The sequence below is a fragment of the Bombina bombina genome, chromosome 6 (assembly GCF_027579735.1).
Source record: "Bombina bombina isolate aBomBom1 chromosome 6, aBomBom1.pri, whole genome shotgun sequence".
Lineage (NCBI taxonomy): Eukaryota > Metazoa > Chordata > Amphibia > Anura > Bombinatoridae > Bombina > Bombina bombina.
Genome location: NC_069504.1, coordinates 911,691,641 through 911,709,599, shown reverse-complemented (window position 1 = coordinate 911,709,599; position 17,959 = coordinate 911,691,641). Strand labels below are relative to the sequence as shown.

The 17,959-nt window shown below is 36.1% G+C and overlaps 1 protein-coding gene across 1 annotated transcript in view; it reads left to right on the top strand.

The window, feature by feature from the left end:
• SLC23A1 (solute carrier family 23 member 1) overlaps positions 1-17,959 on the top strand; it is a 604,245-nt gene that overhangs the window by 391,306 nt on the left and 194,980 nt on the right. Inside the window, exons 7-9 of the mRNA XM_053718546.1 lie at positions 4,989-5,170; positions 6,839-6,959; positions 9,479-9,635. Coding sequence (XP_053574521.1) covers positions 4,989-5,170; positions 6,839-6,959; positions 9,479-9,635 — 460 coding nt within the window. The remainder of the gene's footprint in view (positions 1-4,988; positions 5,171-6,838; positions 6,960-9,478; positions 9,636-17,959) is intronic.

Genomic DNA, 17,959 nt, shown 5'->3' with positions numbered 1-17,959 from the left:
TAGATAACATTGTGATACTGGTTATGCAAGAACTAGCAATGATTTGCTACAATGCAAGATTGAAAATAGCACTGAAATAAGGGGCAGTCTGCAGTGGCTTAAATACAATGTAATCACAGAGGAAAATTATATTAAAGGAACAGTTTACTCAAACATTTTCTTACCTTTAATTTGTTCCCAATTATCTACTTTACTGCTGGAGTATATTATTATACCTACAAGCTCAACCCATTTTATTAGGTTGTGGCTTCAAAACACAAAATCAGCTAATTCATATACACAAATAAGCCTTAAAGGGACAGTATACACCAATTTTCACATAACTTCATGTAATAGAAACTACTATAAATAATAATATGCACAGGTACTGATATAAAAATCCAGTATAAAACTGTTTAAAAACTTACTTAGAAGCATCCAGTTTTGCTCTGTTTAAAATGTTACTGGAACACCCACTTCAAGTGGGAAATATCAGACACTCCCCCTCCTCGCATATAAAAAGACCCTTTACAGAAACAGAAGCAAGCTGGAGTAGGTATACGTCGGTTTTCTCCTAAAACATTTGGGCTTGGTTAGGTGTCTGAAAAGCAGAGCAATGTTATTTAAAAATAAGCAAAACTATACATTTAAAAAAACAAACTTTATGGGCTATATAAATAGATCATCTACAAAACATTTATGCAAAGCAAAAACGAGTGTATAATGTCCCTTAAAAAAAAGCAAATCTCAAAAATGTTATACTCTGCAGCAGGTAAAAAAAGTAATTGGAAACACATTAAGGCAAAAACAATGTTATAGTATACTGTCCCTTTAATATAACAGTCGGCTAGATTACAAGTTTTTGTTGGTAATGGTGTGCGGTGCTAACGAGCATTTTTTTCTCACCGTTCACTTAAGACAACGCTGGTAGTTTTCTGCAAGCCAGCGTTAGCCTCAGCAAAGTGAGCGTTGAGCAAAATTTAGCTGCACATCTCACTTCAATACCAGCGTTGCTTAAGTCAGCGGTGAGCTGGCTGAACGTGCTTGTGCACGATTTCCCCATAGGAAACAATGGGGCTGAGCTGGCTGAAAAAAAAAACACCTGCAAAAAAGCAACGATCAGCTCCTAACGCAGCCCCCTTGTTTCCTATGGGGAAATAAAAGTTATGTCTACACCTAACACCCTAACATGAACCCCGAGTCTAAACACCCCTAATCGTACACTTATTAACCCCTAATCTGCCACCCCTGACATCGTCGCCACCTACATAATATTATTAAACCCTAATCTGCCGCTCCGGACACCGCCGCCACCTACATTATACTTATGAACCCCAAATCTGATGCCCCCAAAATTGCTGCAACTATATTAAATTTATTAACCCCTAATCTGCCGCCGCCAACGTCGCCGCCACTATAATAAATTTATTAACCCCTAAACCTAAGTCTAACCCTAACACACCCTAACTTAAATATAATTTCAATACATCTAAATAAATTTACTAGAATTAAATAAATTATTACTATTTAAAACTAAACACTTACCTGTAAAATAAACCCTAAGCTAGGTACAATATAACTAATAATTACATTGTAGCTATCTCAGGGTTTATTTTTATTTTACAGGCAACTTTGTATTTATTTTAACTAGGTACAATAGCTATTAAATAGTTATTAACTATTTAATAATTACCTTGTTAAAATAAAGAAAATTTACCTGTAAAATAAACCCTAACCTAAGTTACAATTACACCTAACACTACACTATCATTAAATTAATCACCTAAACTACCTACAATTAATTACAATTAAATTAAATAAACTAAATTACACAAAAAAACAAACACTAAATTACAGAAAATAAAAATGAAATTACAATGTTTTAAACTAATTACACCTAATCTAATCCCCCTAATAAAATAAAAAGCCCCCCAAAATAATAAAATTCCCTACCCTATACTAAATTACAAATAACCCTTAAAAGGGCCTTTTGCGGGGCATTGCCCCAAAGTAATCAGCTCTTTTACCTGTAAAAAAAAAAATACAATACCCCCCAACATTAAAACCCACCACCCACACACCCAACCCTACTCTAAAACCCACCCAATCCCCCCTTAATAAAACCTAACACTACCCCCTTGAAGATCACCCTACCTTGAGATGTCTTCACCCAGCCGGGCACAAGTGGACCTCCAGAGGGGCAGAAGTCTTCATCCGATCTGGCCAGAAGAGGACATCCAGACCGGCAGAAGTCTTCATCCAGACTGCATCTTCTATCTTGTTCCATCCGGAGCGGATCGGGTCCATCTTGAAAAAATCCGGCGCAGAGCATCCTCTTCCATCCGATGGCGACTGAAGAATGAAGGTTCCTTTAAGTGATGGCGTTCCTTCAATTCCGGTTGACTGATAGAATCCTATCAGCCAATCGGAATTAAGGTAGGAAAAATCCTATTGGCTGACCCAATCAGCCAATAGGATTGAGCTCGCATTGTATTGGCTGTTCCAATCAGCCAATAGAATGCGAGCTCAATTCTATTGGCTGATTGCATCAGCCAATAGGATTTTTCCTACCTTAATTCCGATTGGCTGATAGGATTCTATCAGCCAATCGGAATTGAAGGGACGTCATCTTGGATGACGTCACTTAAAGGAACCTTCATTCTTCAGTTGCCGTTGAATGGAAGAGGATGCTACGCGTCGGATGTCTTCAAAATGGACCCGCTCCGGATGGAAGCAGATAGAAGATGCCGCCTGGATGAAGACTTCTGCCGGTCTAGATCTCCTCTTCTGGCCGGATCGGATGAAGACTACTGCCCCTCTGGAGGTCCACTTGTGCCCGGCTGGGTGAAGACGTCTCAAGGTAGGGTGATCTTCAAGGGGGTAGTGTTAGGTTTTATTAAGGGGGGATTGGGTGGGTTTTAGAGTAGGGTTGGGTGTGTGGGTGGTGGGTTTTATTGTTGGGGGGTATTGTATTTTTTTTTTGCAGGTAAAAGAGCTGATTACTTTGGGGCAATGCCCCACAAAAGGCCCTTTTAAGGGCTATTTGTAATTTAATTAATAATTTTATTATTTTGGGGGGCTTTTTTATTTTATTAGGGGGATTAGATTAGGTGTAATTAGTTTAAAAATGTTAATATTACTGGAATTTAGTGTTTTTTTTCTCGTAATTTAGTTTATTTAATTTAATTGTAATTAATTATAGTTAGTTTAGGTAATTATTTTCATTATAGTGTAGTGTTAGGTGTAATTGTAACTTAGGTTAGGGTTTATTTTACAGGTGAATTTGTACTTATTTTAACTAGGTAGTTATTAAATAGTTAATAACGATTTAATAACTATTGTACCTAGTTAAAATAAATACAAAGTTGCCTGTAAAATAAAAATAAATCCTAAAATGGCTACAATGTAACTATTAGTTATATTGTAGCTAGCTTAGGGTTTATTTACAGGTAAGTATTTAGTTTTAAATAGGAATAATTTAGTTAATTATAGTAAATTTATTTAGATGTATTTAAATTATATTTAAGTTAGGGGGTGTTAGGGTTAGACTTAGGTTTAGGGGTTAATACATTTAATATAGTTGTGGCGATGTTGGTGCGGCAGATTATGGGTTAATAAATGTAGGTAGGTGTTGGCGATGTTAGGGACGGCAGATTAGGGGTTAATAAAATGTAGCTAGTGTTTGCAAGGCAGGAGTGCGGTGGTTTAGGGGTTAATATATTTATTAAAGTGGCGGCGATGTCCGGTCGGCAGATTAGGGGTTAAACATTTTAGTTAAGTGTTTGCGATGTGGGGGGGCGGCTCCGTTTAGGGGTCAATAGGTAGTTTATGGGTGTTAGTGTACTTTTAGCACTTTAGTTAAGAGTTTTATGTTACAGCGTTAGCCCATAAAACTCTTAACTACTGACTTTTAAATGCGGTAGGAGTCTTGACAGGAGAGGGTGTACCGCTCACTTTTTCCAGCAATCGTAATACCGGCATTAGGAAAATCCCATTAAAAGATAGGATATGCAATTGACATAAGGGGATTTGCGGTATGCTAAAATCGTGGAAAAAAAGTGAGCAGTACACCTGTACCTGCCAGACTCATAATACCAGCTTGCGTTAAAAAGCAGCGTTGGGACCCCTCAATGCTGCTTTTTAAGTCTAACGCAAGACTCGTAATCTAGGCGAGTGTTTATTATGCAAAACTGGGGAATGGGTAATAAAGGGATTATATAATTTTTTTCAACAATTACAATTTTTATGTAGACTGTAATTACTAGATATGTGCGATTCGTTTCGGATTGATTCGGAAATTCGGCAAATTCGGCGATTCGAATCGAACCGAATTTCCGAATTAAAATACTGCAGAATTACCGAATAAATCCGAATTACTTCGGATTTATTCGGTAAATTTGGATGGCCATGGATTACACTAGTATTGTACAGTATAAATCTAATCCCACCTAACACTTACCGAAATTCCGAACCGAACCGAATTCAGCCGAATTTAGTACATAATACTAGTCTAATCCCACCTAACACTTACTGAAATTCCGAATTTCCGAACCGAATCGAACCGAATCCAGCTGAATTTATTCGAATCCCAATGAATCCGAAACAAAGCCGAACCGAATTTATTCGAATCCGAATGAATCCGAAACAAATCCGAACCGAATCAATTAAAATTTTTCTGAATTCGAATCGCTCCGAACCGAAATTCAAAAAAATCTGAATCGATCCGAACCGAACCAAATTTTTTCGCCATGCACATGTCTAGTAATTAGTTGTACCTATCACTATCATAAATTGTTTGTTAAACAAAGTTTGTAATCATGCCCTGTCTACCACTGTTGATATTGATAATGTAAAAGGAAATTCTAATTTAGGAAGGTAGATGTGAGAAGTTGAGAAGAAGTTAAATTGCAAACTATACTGTCCAATGGTTGTATTTTTAATTTTTACTTTTTAACTTTTACTTCCATATTTGAACATCTACAAAACTATTTGGTTCTCCTAATAACTAGATACAAGGTGCAATCATCGTCTCAAGTATAGTGGAAGTAATCATAGGACTTGTCGGTCTCCCAGGAGCTCTGCTCAGGTTTATTGGACCTCTCACTGTGGCACCAACGATTTCTTTAATAGGACTTTCTGTGTTTGAAGCTGCTGGGGAACGAGCAGGATCACATTGGGGCATTTCAATACTGTAAGTGTCAGGCTTTTTTTTTTCTTGTTAATTCTATTTACTCCGCACAGTTGAGCACATACAGAAGAGTAACACTAAGGTCAAAGTGTTGTCTAAAAGAGAGACACAAAAACAGTGATAGAGATAAACAGTAAAAAAAAATACTTTTGTTTTCCAGTTTATGCTTCAAAGGGACACTGAACCCAATTTTTTTCGTTCATGATTCAGATAGAGCATGAAATTTTAAGCAACTTTCTAATTTACTCCTATTATCAATTTGTCTTTGTTCTCTTTCTATCTTTATTTTAAAAGCAGGAATGTCAATCTTAGCAGCCAGCCCATTTTAGGCTCAGCACCATAGATAGTGCTTGCTTATTGGATGCTTCCATTTACCGACTAATAAGCAAGCATAACCCAGCCAACCAAAAATGGGCTGGCTCCTATGCATCACATTCCTGCTTTTTAAATAAAGATAGCAAGAGAACAAAGAAAAATTGATAATAGGAGTAAATTAGAAAATTTCTTAAAATGGCATGCTCTATCTGAATCATGAAAGAAAAAAAAAATAGGTTTAGTGTCCCTTTAACTTGCATATGAAACATTTGTGCATCAAACTCTTATTATTGTCAAACATATGAGTTATATGTTATATAGATACACATGTCAATAGCATCATGCAGGAACTGTTTTTACTATTAAATATTCTCTTATCATACACAGAACTTGTTAGATTTGTTATCTCTGTACATCATATTTTCACTATAAACACTTTGAGATTGTAATATAAAATGCTGAATTAATCATAGTAAAATAACTTTGCATTATACCTTCATTATTATTATTTTTTGCCACACTTTATAAAAATGGTGGATTTTCCACTCATGAAAAATGAAAGAGGACATGGCAGGCTTTACAAGCTTAACTGTGCCAAATATAGCTCCACAGTGTGCAGTTTCTTATCTTTTTTTGTGTTGAAGCCAAACAATAGAGATTTTCTTAAAACAATGGCAAGTACTGTGTTCTCCAAAATCAAGTCCAGATTGGCTCTATTTGATAAGGAAAGGGATGGGTGAAGTTTGAAAATAAAAAAATAATGACAGCAAACAAGGTGTTCTAAAATTGTTTAGAATCTACTAATATGTTAATGTATTAGAATGCTGCAGAAAAATGTTGTAATTACAAGGTATTTAATGTCCCTTTAAAGGGACAGCCAACAGAAAAAGTGTTATTGCTTAAAAAGATAGATAATGCCTTTATTACCCATTCCCCAGCTTTGCAAAACCAACATGGTTTATATTGACATACTTTATAACCTTTAAAACTTTACATTTCTGTCTGTTTCTAAGTCCCTAAAGACAGCCCCATGATCACATGCCCATGGATTCTAACAACACAGCACTAATTGGCTTAAATGCAAGTCAATAGATAGTCATGTGATCAGGGGCCTTCAGAAGATGCTTAGATTCAAGGTAATCACAGAGGTATAAATTATATTAATATAACCCTGTTTTCTCTACAAAACTGGGGAATGGGTAATAAAGGGATTATCTATCTTTTAAAAGAATAACAAAATATTGAGTTGACTGTCCCTTTAACCTTTTTTGCCCTTATCACCAGTCTATCATGAAAAATGTTTTGTTAGTGTTTGTATATTCTCTCTCACATAACATATATTTGTATTTTTTATAGGACATTGGTCTTGATAATATTGTTTGCGCAATACCTGCGCAATGTACCTTTCTTCTTTCCTGGTTACAAATTTGGGAAGGGATTCAAGATGTACAAAGTACAAATATTCAAAATGTTTCCGGTAAGAAATCTAAAGAAACACAGCTAAAGTTTAGACTAATTTTATAAATAGGGGTCTGCTCTTTCCACGTGAGGATCAATTCTAGACATTAAGGGGAAGGTGAAGAAGTGATAAACTGTAAATAAAACAAAATGCTTTATCTCACGTGGAGTCCTAAAAGGTAAAATAAGTAAGGAAGTAAAATTGTTATTGTTTTTAATGGAAGCCAAGTAGGCCTGTGCATTTGGATAATTTGTGATGATCCGAATGCTGAAGAAAGCGTCCCCTCACAGTATTCGGCTCTTTTCGAAAGCTGGATTTCTTCTTGTGAAAGTGCAAGACACTGAGATCTGGATTTGTACAGATCTTAGAGTGTTGCAATTTCACAAGAAGCAATCCGGTTTCAAAAAGAGCTGAATTCTTTGAGTGGCCGCCTTCTTTCGCATTCGGATCATCACAAATTATCCAAACGCACATGCCTTGAAGCCACACTTATTATTATTATTAGCCTTCCTAAAAGGACGCAAGTTGATATTTTTTTCCTTTTTTGTTTCATCTTAAAGATAAGATATATTTCAGTATTTTAAAAAAAACTAATAAAAACATAAAAAATATGCATTTTTCCTGTACAAAATAAACCAATGTTTCATTGCTATTCTTTCAGAGGTTTGTCCCTCTCCACCGGTAAAGCAGTGGTAGTTTTCCTTATCAGCCAGGGAGGAATTCCCAGTCCAAAATGATGATCTTCCTGGAGTCATTCAGAAGTAACCAATGACTCCAGAGTAGTTATCAGAAGCCATCCTGAAGTATGCCCACAGGCTGAAATATTTAAATGAGATGACTCTAGAGTCATTCACTGGCTGTTCATGTTTGTTAAGTAATCAGTAAGGTAATCTTCTAATCATTCTGAAGTCATCACCTACAATTTTTTACCTTAGATGATAACTTTACAAGCCTGAAGATGTCTGATTTCACTTCTAAAGTAGCTTGATGATCATCAAATGACTGGATGCAGTATTTGCTTTTAATTTACATTATATTGATAACCAAATGTTAAAGCAGCATAGCTGTAAGAATGTGACTAGAAAACATCAGTTGAACATCTCTATGAAAAAAGGAAAACATTTTACCTCAAAATTTCCTCGGTAGCAACAGCCCATTGTAAAGCGACTTTAAGATAGCCAATCAGGATTCTCTCCTGGGACTTGCAAGGGAACATGCATCTGGCATGTGCAGGCACAGTCATGTTATTTCCCTCCTCAATTTAAGGAAGTTTACAATGAAATCTTGTGAAATTTGAAAGAAATCTTATGAGATCACAGTAAAGCACAGTAAAACAAAGTGTGACCTCAGCATGCTGAAACCGAGTGGCTGTTTACTCCCCCAACATGCAATTGACAGTAGCTGAAGAATAACTGTTCACCGAGCACTTACTTTAGTGAGTTGAAGAAAATTTGATGTAAAATATCTTCCTTGTTTACAGTTACTCTGCATCTTTTAAATGATTTAGCATAAGAGTATTTTATCCCTTTAAATAGTTGATAAAATTAATTTTGACATATGTAAATTCTGTTCTTACTTAAACACGACAAAAAAATAAATAAAAAAAATATTCAGTTTAATTTTCCTTTAAAGGAACATGTAGAACTTTGAACTTTGCAAAGACAGTCCCTCTCATTTATACCTGTCCCTAATTGCCTTCGGCAAATGAGAGTATTTTAAAAGGTACTGCAAACAGTGCAAATGTTGCCATCAGTTCTCCAGTAACACGTTTGGATTGGCTCCCCCAAATAAGGCAAATGTTGGGAGTTTGCTCATTGAAAACAGCTAGAGCAAAGAATGTGTTAATGTATTTAGAAAATGTTCATATTTAACTGCTATGTTAATTTATTACAAAACTGCAAAAAAACAAACAATCTTTAATTATGTACCCAAATACGAATTTTAAGATTAATAGACACATCAGGCCCCAGACCAGATGCATGCCACTTTCAGTCCCCTTAAGACAGCCAATAACTTGCATCAGAGCCCAGGATAGGCTCATGATTCCAGCAGTTCTTTAATTGTAGCTTTTCGGACCAAGTCAGAGCAGGTGTTATTCTTGGTTTCCCTTATCTTAAGCTGTCCTGTCTGATGTATTGATCCTGGTGTAGTATGCTGTTTCACATGAGAAAACCATATATGGGACAGCAGCCAAGTAGAAAGGAGCTGCCACTGCCTTACTACTGACTGATTAGCACGAGGTCAGCAGTAACCATGCCCTATCCCCGCAAGTTTAATAGTGATGGTGTGCCTGTAGACTCATCTAAAATTCGAACTGCAGACTGGGTAAAATCTAGTGAAGAGTCAGGGACTGCACAAGCAAACTTCTTAGCAAATTTAGGACTATCATTATGATACCAACAAAGAACTAATATCAAATCAAAAGTGGTGATTTCTGAATTGTCTGTGTGTTTTTTTACAGTTGAATTTAAGTGCTCTGTTTGTCTCTACCCTGCTGCATATACAAATATGAGCATATTATATTTTTACTTTTTTAGATTATCATGGCTATTATGGTGGTGTGGTTGCTATGCTACATTCTGACACTTACCAGTGTATTTCCAGCAGACAAAGGAACCTATGGTTTTGAAGCCAGAACAGATGCAAGGGGTGAAATAATGACCAATGCCCCATGGTTTCGATTCCCATATCCATGTATGTATATCTATAAAGCTTTATTATTTTTGAACTTTGATTCATGGTTACAAAAACACGACACAATGACCTATATATATAGATGCTTGAGAGGTTGTCTAGGGGCATTGTTGTTAAAGTTGAGATCCTGTCTGAAATTCATTGAGCATTGCTCCACTTATATTATCCACAGTTTCATTAGTTGGTGTTTTTTCCATTAACATTTATGGTCGTGTGAGGTGCCCAATACATAAAATCTTGCACATCAAATGGGAACTGGCAACAATGAGGTAAAACAAGAATTGCAATTGTAACACTTATGAAGCATGCTTGTAAAAGGGTTTATATAAACATGTGTAATTGTAAAACATTCACGTCTGCTTTGTTATGGTAAATAAGTCTCTGTTGATTAAACAAAATGTGTCTTAGGTTGCTGGCCGGTGCCTTATGAGGCATTCTAGTGAAGAGGATTTTTCACATATACTTAGGCCCAGAGTTCTGAATTCAGAAAAACTCCATTGACCTTCGGAACTATATTGTCTCGCAGTAGCATCTCAAAGCTGATGTGGTTGTATCTTTTCTTTTTCTTGTTTTCAAATTTGTCACCAGCCATTTGCCTCATTTGGATGAATCAATCCAGGCTTGAGTCTACAGACAACAATGCTAGCCAGGGTATCGGCTGAAGAATATGTAGCAGTGTTAGCCTTGATAACTCAGAAGGAGCATTTGAAGTTCTGAGAACTTTTTTAAGGGGTAAATTATATAAAAAGAGGGCAAAATAATCATAAACATGTATATTTAAATCTGAAGGTGTTTACTATCCCTTTAATGAGTTATTTAACTTACCCTTTATGTAAAATGTGGGAAACTCTACTAAACATTGATACAGAGACATATTTCAAAGAGTTGCTTCGTACAAAGGTATGTCTAACTAATACAAACATATCAATATGTTTTTTTCACCAAATATTTTTTTTTCCAAGTAAAAATTGGACGTCATTCTTTTAACTATCATGTTTTGCTCTCAGGAATTTAATCAAAATGGGAATGTTATAATCAATTTGAGCTAAACCACAAAACACAAACAGCTAGATTACGAGTTTTGCGTTAGGCTTAAAAAGCAGCGTCGGCCGGTCCCAACGCTGCTTTTTAACGCCCGCTGGTATTACGAGTCTTGCAGGTACAGGTGTACCGCTTACTTTTTGGGCCAGACTCGGAAATACCGCAAATCCACTAACGTCAATTGCGTATCCCCTTTTTTCAATGGGACTTGCATAGTGCCGGTATTACGAGTCTGCCAAAAAGTGAGCGGTACACCCTCTCCTGTCAAGCCTGGTACCGCATTTAAAAGTCAGTAGTTAAGAGTTTTACACTACAACGCTGTAGCATAAAACTCTTAACTAAAGTGCTAAAAAGTACACTAACACCCATAAACTATCTATTAACCCCTAAACTGAGGCCCCCCACATCGCAAACACTTAAAAAAAAAAATTTAACCCCTAATCTGCTGAACCGGACATCGCCACAACTATAATATATATATATATATATATATATATATATATATATATATATATATATAATATATTAACTCCCGCCTCACAAACACTAGTTAAATTTTATTAACCCCTAATCTGCCGCCCCCTACGTCGCCGCCACTATATTAAAGTTATTTACCCCTAAATCTAAGTCTAACCCTAACCCCCTAACGTAAATATAATTTAAATAAATCTAAATAAAATTCCTATCATTAACTAAATTATTCCTATTTAAAACTAAATACTTACCTGTAAAATAAACCCTAAGCTAGCTACAATATAACTAATAATTACATTGTAGCTAGTTTAGGGTTTATTTTTATTTTACAGGCAAGTTTGTATTTATTTTTCAACTAGGTAGAATAGTTATTAAATAGTTATTAACTATTTAATAACCACCTAGCTAAAATAAATACAAAAGTACCTGTTAAATAAAACCTAACCTAAGTTACAATTACACCTAACACTACACTATAATTAAATTAATTCCCTAATTTAAATAAAATTATCTAAAGTACAAAAACCCCCCCACTAAATTAAAAAAAAAAGAAAATAATAAACAAATTACAAGATTTTTAAACTAATTACACCTAATCTAATCCCCCTAACAAAATAAAAAGCCCCCCCAAAATAAAAAAAGCCCTACCCTACACTAAATTACAAATAGCCCTTAAAAGGGCCTTTTGCGGGGCATTGCCCCAAAGTAATCAGCTCTTTTACCTGTAAAAAAATTGCAAATCCCCCCCCAACATTAAAACCCACCACCCACACAACCAACCCTACTCTAAAACCTACCGAATCCCCCCCTTAAAAAAACACTAACCCCCTGAAGATCACCCTATCGGGAGATATCTTCATGCAAACAGGCAGAAGTGGTCCTCCAGACGGGCAGAATTCTTCATCCAAGCCGGGCAGAAGTGGTCCTCCAGATGGGCAGAAGTCTTCATCCAGAGGGCATCTTCTATCTTCATTCATCCGGCGTGGAGCGGTTACATCTTCAAGACATCCGATGCGGAGCATCCTCTTCTTTCCACGGCTACGACTGAATGAAGGTTCCTTTAAATGACGTCATCCAAGATGGCGTCCCTTCAATTCCGATTGGCTGATAGAATTCTATCAGCCAATCAGAATTAAGGTAGAAAAATTAAGGTAGAAAAATTAAGGTAGAAAAATTAAGGTAGAAAAAATCCTATTGGCTGATGCAATCAGCCAATAGGATTGAGCTGGCATTCTATTGGCTGTTCCAATCAGCCAATAGAATGCAAGCTCAATCCTATTGGCTGATTGGATCAGCCAATAGGATTGAACTTTAATCCTATTGGCTGATTGCATCAGCCAATATGATTTTTCCTACCTTAATTCCGTTTGGCTGATAGAATTCTATCAGTTAATCGGAATTGAAGGGACGCCATCTTTGATGACATCATTTAAAGGAACCTTCATTCAGTCATAGCCATGGAAAGAAGAGGATGCTCCGCGTCGGATGTCTTGAAGATGGACCCGCTCCGCGCTGGATGGATAAACATAGAAGATGCCGTCTGGATGAAGACTTCTGCCCGTCTGGAGGACCACTTCTGCCTGGCTTGGATGAAGACTTCTGCCCATCTGGAGGACCACTTCTGCCCGGTTGGACGAAGACGTCTCCCGGTAGGGTGATCTTCAGGGGGTTAGTGTTAGGTTTTTTTAAGGGGGGATTGGGTGGGTTTTAGAGTAGGGTTGGTTGTGTGGGTTTTAATGCTGGGCGGGGATTTGTAATTTTTTTTACAGGTAAAAGAGCTGATTACTTTGGGGCAATGCCCCGCAAAAGGCCCTTTTAAGGGCTATTTGTAATTTAGTGTAGGGTAGGGCTTTTTTTTTTATTTTGGGAGGGCTTTTTTATTTTGTTAGGGGGATTAGATTAGGTGTAGTTAGTTTAAAAATCTTGTAATTTGTTTATTATTTTCTGTAATTTAGTGTTTGGTTTTTTTTGTACTTTAGATAATTTAATTTAATTTAGGGAATTAATTTAATTATAGGTTAGTGTTAGGTGCAATTGTAACTTAGGTTAGGTTTTATTTTACAGGTACTTTTGTATTTATTTTAGCTAGGTGGTTATTACATAGTTAATAACTATTTAATAACTATTGTACTTAGTTAAAATAAATACAAACTTGCCTGTAAAATAAAAATAAACCCTAAGCTAGCTACAATGTAACTATTAGCTAGCTTAGGGTTTATTTTATAGGTAAGTATTTAGTTTTAAATAGGAATAATTTAGTTAATGATAGTAATTTTATTTAGATTTATTTAAATTATATTTAAGTTAGGGGGTGTTAGGGTTAGACTTAGGTTTAGGGGTTAATAACTTTAATATAGTGGGGGCGGCAGATTAGGGATTAATAAGTGTAGGTAGGTTGCGGCGACATTGGAGGCGGCAGATTAGGGGTTAATAAATATAATGTAGGTGTCGGCGATGTTGGGGGTAGCAGATTAGGGGTTCATAAGTATAATGTAGGTGTCTGCGGCGTCCGGAGCGGCAGATTAGGGGTTAATAATATAATGTATGTGTTGGTGATGTCGGGGGCGGCAGATTAGGGGTTATTAAGTGTAAGATTAGGGGTGTTTAAACTCGGGGTTCATGTTAGGGTGTTAGGTGTAGACATAAATGTATTTTCCCCATAGGAATCAATGGGGCTGCGTTAGGAGCTTTACGCTGCTTTTTTGCAGGTGGGGAAATCGTGCACTAGCACGTTCAGCTAGCTCACCACTAACGTAAGCAGCGCTGGTATTGAAGTGAGATGTGGAGCTAAATTTTGCTCTACGATCACTTTTTTGCGGTTAACGCCGGGTTTGTAAAAACCTGTAATACCAGCGCTGTCTGTAAGTGAGCGGTGAGCATAAACTGCTCGTTACGTTAGCACCGCACAGCTTCTAACGCAAAACTCGTAATCTAGCCGAAAGAAAATACTACATTGAAAATCTAAATGGTTCTGCACTGAACACGGAGAGACCAAATGCAAAAAAAGAAATAAATAGAAAATGTACTTTTAAAAATAGACCAATGTCAAAATAGGCTTTTTGGATAAACATATAAATGTACTGCTTATGGCATAAGTTAATTTGGTGTTATTTAAGAAAAGAAAACTCAAGGCATTTATTCTGTTAAAAATAGAATAATATGAGTTTTCTAAATGTCATTCCTTCCAGATACCTCTGCAGTACAAACATGTGACAAAATTAATTAGGAAAAAGAATATTTTACAGGCTGTGTCTAAAATAAAATCTATTTAAACTGAAATTCAGTGACAGATAATCACAATCTGACGCATTTCGTACTGAGATGTTTACATCCTTTATACTTCCTCTTTGGAATGAACTGCATTGTATTGCGATTATTAGAAATGTGCATTTGAGCTTTGGATGATTGCAAATTCGTACAAATTTAGCTGATTCATTGAGTCGTTTGATATATGAACAGCCAAATGCATTATTGTCCAAAATGGATGAAACACAAATTATTGTTTTACATAATCGATTTGTTCATTCGTTCATGCCATTTGTGTTCATTCGTTCATGCCATTTGGCACCAAAAAAGGTGCAGGAAAAGGGAGGAGTTATATTGTTTTGTCAATAAGCTCCTTTGTTTGTAATAATTTACACGGCGTCTGAGCATTAGACTTATGCGCAATCAAAAAATGTGGTTCGCTTTGTTTCGTTTCGGGCCGTAAAAAACATTTGGAATGGGTCGGTAATTCGGTTTCGGAATTTATTCGTAACGTTCTGAATTTTGAAATTCGGATGCATTTGAAACCGTTTTTATTATTATAATTATTATTAATGTCAGACCGAATCTTTGTTATGGACCGAATCGTTATTTCTAACTAATGTTCCGGCAATTGCCGAAACAAAATTATTTTAAACCGCCGCCACCCACGCCGCCACTAAATAAAGCTATTAACCCCTAAATCCCCATCCCCCTACATCACTAACACTACCTAAACCTATTAACCCCTAAACCGCTGCCCCCCACATCGCCGACACTAAATAACAAAACAAAGTTATTAACCCCGAAACCGCAGTTCCCTGACATCGCCGACACAAACTAAACCTATTAACCCTTAAACTACACCCCCCAGATCGCCAACACTACCTAAACCTATTAACTCCTACCCGCCGTTCTTAAACATCACCAATACGAAATAAATCACTAAATAAAGTATTAACCCCTAAACCGCCATTCCCAGACATCGCCGACAGGTCTAGCACTAACTTAAACTATTAACCCCTAAACCGCACCCCCCCCACATCGCCAACTCTACCTAAACCTATTAACCCCTAAAGCACAGTTCCCCAACATCGCTAACACTAACTAAGCCTATTAACCTCTAAACCGCAGTTCCCCGACATCGCCAACACTAACTAAACCTATTAATCCCTAAATCCCCCCCCAGATCGCCAACACTAACTAAACTTATTAATTAACCCCTAAACCGCCGGCCCCCACATCGCAACAATCTAAATTAAACTATATTAACCCCTAAACCTAACCCTAAACCTAACCCTAAACCTAACACCCCCTAACTTTAACATAATTTAAATAGACCTAAATTAAAGTTTAAATTATTAACTAAATAATACCTATTTAAATCTAAATACAAAGTAACTTACCTATGAAATAAAACCTAAGCTAGCTACTCTATAACGAATAGTTATATTGTAGCTAGCTTAGGTTTTATTTTTATTTCACAGGTAAGTTTGTATTTATTTTAACTAGGTAGACTATTTAGTAAAACATAGTTATTAACTATTTACTAACTACCTAGTTAAAATAAATATAAACTTACCTGTGAAATAAAAATAAAACCTAAGCTGCCTTACACTAAAACCTACCATTATAAAATAAAAAACCTACCATTACAAAAAATAAACACTAAAATTACAAAAAAATAAAAAAAACTACTATTACAAAAAATAACAAACGAAATTATCCAAAACAATTAAAATGATTCCTATTCTAATACCCCTTTTTTTTTTTTTTTCTAAAAAAAGGATCTTTTGTAGGGCATTGTCCTAAAGTTAACAGCTCTTTTGCAAAAAAAAAAAAGAAAATCAAACCCACAAAATAAAAATAAAGTTAAACCTAATCTACCCATTGCCCTTAAAAGGGCATTCAGCTCTTTTACTGCCCTTAAAAGGGCATTCAGCTCTTTTAAGAGTGCCCACCCTAATCTAAAAAAAACCCCACCCCAAAATAAAAAAAAAAAACATTACACAAAATAAAAAACGAATTATCAAAAATAATAAAAAATATTCCTATTCTAATACCCATTAAAAAAAACAACCCAAAATAAAAAACCTAATCTAGAATAAACTACCGATAGCCCTTAAAAGGGCATTTTGTAGGGCATTGCCCTAATTTAAACAGCTCTTTTGCTCAGAAATAAATACAAAGACCTACTAACAAACCCCCACCCCCCAAACCCACAAAATAAAAAATAACTATCTAAAAAACCTAATCTACCCATTGCCCTGAAAAGGGCATTTGTAAGGGCATTGCCCTGAAAAGGGCATTTGTATGGGCATTTCCCTGAAAAGGGCATTTGTATGGGCATTGCCCTGAAAAGGGCATACAGCTCTTTTAAGAGTGCCCACCCTAATCTAAAAAAAAAACACCCAAAAAAACCTTAAAAAACACTAACCACTCTTTAGGTACTCACAGTTGTTGAAGTTCCTCTTGAATGATCTTCATCCTGGTGACTCCATCTTCATCCAGGTGGCTACATCTCATCCAGGTGGCATCTTCATCCAGGCGGCTCCATCTTCATCCATCGTAGGACTGGCATCTTCTTCATCCCTGCGGAGGCGGAACGGCGATGCGTGGAGACGGAGGTCCAGGCCGAAGTCCGGGTGGAGGTCCAAGGCGGAGGTCCAGGTGGAGGTCCATCGATCCGGCGTGGAGGTCCTCTTCATGTGATCGTCCGCCGCACACTGAGAATTGAAATGCAAGGTACCCCTTTTATACTGGGGGTACCATTGCATTCCTATTGGCTGAAAAATTTGAATCAGCCATTAGGAATTAGGGCTGCTAAAATCCTATCGGCTGTTCAAATCAGCCAATAGGATTTAAGCAGCTCTCATTCTAATTTGTGGAAGTGGGTGGAATAAACATGCTGTAAATACAGGTTCAAATTACATTTTAAGAGTTCTAACTCACTTATTATTATTAAGAACAGTATATGTAGACACAAACATTGATTATTTTTATTGTTTCCTAACAGCATAGTTTCTATTTTTATTATTATTATTTTTTAGTTGAGAACAGACATATTATGATTCAGTCCTAATCATTTTTTAAAAACTTTCCCACTTATCAGATCAATTAGAACTCACCAGCTCAAGTACAGTCCCATTTTCCAATACCATGGAGTTTGTAAAATAAAGATTTTAAATGTTGTTATTCCTTGGTGAAAATGTGTTTACAAATTTGATCTAAAATTTGAACATAGCTGATACAAAAAATCTAGCTAGCATTGAGTGTAGAATTCTATTAGAACTGTATTAGAACTTAATAAATTGAGCCATAAAGACTAAAATATTTAATGCCACCTTTATTTTTACATTTAAGGGACAGTAAATACAAAACCAAATCCCCCCTCAAAAAATGTTTTGTTAATATAGTAAACATTTTGCAGTGTGCATTAATCAATTGAATTTGGGGTCTTTCCACTTTCCCAAGAGAGGCATTGGTATAGGCATGTTCACAGAACATAACAAATTTGCTTTTGACATGAAAACAATATTTAGCTTATTTCAAGTGGTTGTTCACTA